This window comes from Eptatretus burgeri, chromosome 5 (genome assembly GCF_056783735.1).
Source record: "Eptatretus burgeri isolate ZD-2024b chromosome 5, Ebu_testis_v1, whole genome shotgun sequence".
Classification (NCBI taxonomy): domain Eukaryota; kingdom Metazoa; phylum Chordata; class Myxini; order Myxiniformes; family Myxinidae; genus Eptatretus; species Eptatretus burgeri.
The window spans coordinates 59,164,553-59,168,419 of NC_140965.1; the positions used below are offsets into that span (position 1 = coordinate 59,164,553).

Below are 3,867 nucleotides of genomic sequence, written 5' to 3' on the forward strand. Positions count from 1 at the left end.
TTTCTAAGCCACGCCCACTTTTCCTAAGCTCCGCCTACTTTTGCTAAGCCCCGCCCACTCTTACATCATTTCCAGTTCATCTCTGACTCACAAAGAAATCACTAGAAAATTACAGGATGTTATGGTTTTGAAAAATTTCCCAATGAAGGCTTGCCTAGGCTTGCCCAGGGAATTTCCAAAGGAAACCACACCCACCAGTCTTTCTCTATAAAAGCTTCAAACCCAGGCTCCATTTTAAACATTTGTTTTTGCTGGCAATGGTGTGCTGTGTGCTTGTCTTGTATGGAACTAAACCTTCAAGTTGATGAACTGGATTCAAACCTCTTATCTGTTGAGGTAAGATTTTTATTTTCCTATTTTCAAACTTTGATTGAAGCATACTCATTTAATAATTAAATAACTTAATTAATACTTAATAACTTAATAAAAAAACTTACTGCTTTTGCTACAACTTGGGGCGAAATTGTTGGCTTGGTTGAAGACCTTATGAGCGACCAAGACCTTGAGTGGGATGACTTTGGTGTTCCTTGGAACTCTCTGTCTTGTATGGAACTAAACCTTCAAGTTGATGAACTGGATTCAAACCTCTTATCTGTTGAGGTAAGATTTTTATTTTCCTATTTTCAAACTTTGGTTGAAGCATACTCATTTAATAATTAAATAACTTAATTAATACATTATTATTTTCTCTCACAGGAAATTGTATCTGAAATACAAAATGAAAATACTGCTTTTGCTACAACTTGGGAGGAAATTGTTGGCTTGGTTGAAGACCTTATGAGCGACCAAGACCTTGAGTGGGATGACTTTGGTGTTCCTTGGAACTCTCTGTCTTGTATGGAACTAAACCTTCAAGTTGATGAACTGGATTCAAACCTCTTATCTGTTGAGGTAAGATTTTTATTTTCCTATTTTCAAACTTTGATTGAAGCATACTCATTTAATAATTAAATAACTTAATTAATACATTATTATTTTCTCTCACAGGAAATTGTGTCTGAAATACGAAATGAAAATACTGCTTTTGCTACAACTTGGGGCGAAATTGTTGGCTTGGTTGAAGACCTTATGAGCGACCAAGACCTTGAGTGGGATGACTTTGGTGTTCCTTGGAACTCTCTGTCTTGTATGGAACTAAACCTTCAAGTTGATGAACTGGATTCAAACCTCTTATCTGTTGAGGTAAGATTTTTATTTTCCTATTTTCAAACTTTGATTGAAGCATACTCATTTAATAATTAAATAACTTAATTAATACATTATTATTTTCTCTCACAGGAAATTGTGTCTGAAATACGAAATGAAAATACTGCTTTTGCTACAACTTGGGGCGAAATTGTTGGCTTGGTTGAAGACCTTATGAGCGACCAAGACCCACAGAACGAGTTCGTCCTTAATGACCCAACCAAAGAGTTATACCTTGGAGACCAGCAAAATCCTGAAAAAGAGTTTTACAGCAATAGTACTCATTGTGAGTTATCAAGACAATACCCACTGAACAAGTTATACGTTGATGAGCCAGAATACAAGTTTTACCTTGGAGACTCACAAATTTTGAAAAATCAGTAAATGAGTTCTGCCTTGATGGTTTAAATAACTACCTTGGAGACTCAGGAAAAGGGTTCTGCCAAGATGGTTCTAAATATGGGAACTACCTTGGAGACTCACAAATTTTGAAAAATCAGTAAATGAGTTCTGCCTTGATGGTTTAAATAACTACCTTGGAGACTTGGAAAGTTGGGGTTATTTTGAAGACTTGAAATGCTACCACTCTTTGGGATTTAAACCTATCAAGAAAGTTCTTACTCCCTCTTTCTATGTCATCAAACCTGAAAGCCTTAAAAGACAGAATTGGAAGAAGAGAAAAAAAAAAAAAAAAATATATATATATATATATATATATATATATATATATATATATATATATATATATATATATATATATATATATATATATATATATATGTGGAAATCTCATTTTGAAAAAGACTGTGTTGGGTGAGGATTGAGTTGGGGTTGAGATTTTGAATGTGAGGGTTGGGGTTGAGATTTTGAATGTGAGGGTTGGGACACACACACACATACACATCAACAAACAAAAGTTAAGCCTTGACTATTCAGTTGAGGATTCTGTGTTTGGGGTTCACAGATGTAAGAACGTCCACCCCTTGACACACATTATATACTGTTATACACCTCGGACTTGGCCCTCAAGTGTCCACAACGGTGTATAGTAGGAGGGAGTGAAGCGCCAACCTATTGCTCCCATTGCACACACACACACACACACACACACAAACAAAAGTTAAGCCTTGACTATTCAGTTGAGGATTCTGTGTTTGGGGTTCACAGATGTAAGAACGTCCACCCCTTGACACACATTATATACTGTTATACACCTCGGACTTGGCCCTCGAGTGTCCACAAAGGTGTATTATCTGCTTAGTTTTGTCTTTTGTAATTCCTGTGAATAAAATGAACCTAAAATCTCTTCCCCTTCCAAATCATATATTTTATAAGTCCAAGGAACTGTATCTATTACATCAACAATTTTAAAAAGTTCTTTCGTCCATCGTTCAGTAAAACCCTTTTCAAAATGAGATTTCCACCTATATATTCTTACGATATCACCAACTTTGAACTTTGGTTTTCTGACATTAATCTCTTTTTCATATTTTAATTTTGTAAATGTTTCTGATGGCTTCATATTCGTTGACGTGTGAATCGTGTCATTATACTTATCCACAATATCCTGAATAAAAGATGACCATTGTTGTGAACCGAGTTGTGTGAATTTTTTATATAGTCTCTCTTTAAGGTACGATTAAAACGTTCAACAACAACTGCCTTCCCTTCATTAAAGGTACTGTATAATGTAATACTGTTATTTTTTAGAAAATTCATAAATGTCTTGTTATAAAACTCTCTACCCTCATCAGTCCACAATTTTTTAGGTTTTCTCTTACTTTTATTAAATATCTGTTGAAAAGCTAACATAAGAGTATTACCTGTTTTGTTTTTTAAAGGGACAACCCACGCATATCTACTCCTCAAATCAATAACGGTTAAAGCATACTTGTACCCCTTATCATTATTGAGTTCAATCAAATCAGCAGACCAGATATAATCAACTTCCTTGGAATAAACTTTCCTTCTCTGAAACTTTGTGAATATTGGTTTATGTAATTCATCAGCTAATTGCTCTTCAGTCTTAATGGCATCATTAGAGCCTATAAGTTTTTTGAATTTCCAAGTCCAAGTTTCAATTTAGCACTAATCATCTTCTTCACGATGAACCTATCAACTTTTTCTCTCAAGGTTGGATTTTGTATCAGAGACAAATTATACAACATTTCTCTATCGGCTTCATGCTTTTCTTCCAACGTTGTGGTATTCCCATAATCAATATCGTGTCTCATGCACACTTCATCAACTCTATTGATTGGTTTACTCCAGGATTTAGGATTGTCTGCCTCATCTAATCTTTTATCCAAGTTTGTGCCTGGACCACAGAAAGAATACCCTGGAAGATGTAATTCCCCTGGTATTCCAGTAGTTGTAAATTTACTTCCTGATAAAAACTTTTGTATATCTCCTCCGAGTTTGTGTTTGGAGATAAATTGATTTTTTTTTTGAACCACACACCGAACATATACCTTTTTGTATAACCCTGTTATTTTTACTTTTAATATATGAAATATTTTTAGTATTAGTTTTCTTTTTACATTTGAGACAATAACTCATTTATTTATGAGAAAAATTCCTGCAGAGTGCAAAAACCTTTTTAGTTTCCAACATGCACATTTGAATCTTAATTTTTAAAACATAAAGAATCCTTTGAAATGCCTTCACTCTCTCCTCCATTTA

General features: G+C 34.3%; 1 protein-coding gene across 1 annotated transcript; it reads left to right on the plus strand.

The window, feature by feature from the left end:
- The first annotated feature begins 451 nt into the window (after positions 1-451).
- LOC147026509 (uncharacterized) lies at positions 452-1,892 on the plus strand. Its single transcript, XM_085881969.1, has 4 exons — positions 452-600; positions 697-891; positions 988-1,182; positions 1,279-1,892. Exons 1-4 carry the CDS (start codon positions 487-489, stop codon positions 1,567-1,569), a joined length of 795 nt encoding a protein of 264 aa, XP_085738095.1. The 5' UTR covers positions 452-486; the 3' UTR covers positions 1,570-1,892.
- The last annotated feature ends 1,975 nt before the right edge of the window (positions 1,893-3,867 follow it).

Excerpts from the sequence above, each read along its gene's own strand:
- LOC147026509 (XM_085881969.1), top strand. The coding sequence starts at position 487 with ATGAGCGACCAAGACCTTGAGTGGGATGACTTTGGTGTTCCTTGGAAC. Across the intron at positions 601-696 it reads CAAACCTCTTATCTGTTGAG|GAAATTGTATCTGAAATACA; the intron begins GTAAGATTTTTA and ends TTTCTCTCACAG. Across the intron at positions 892-987 it reads CAAACCTCTTATCTGTTGAG|GAAATTGTGTCTGAAATACG; the intron begins GTAAGATTTTTA and ends TTTCTCTCACAG.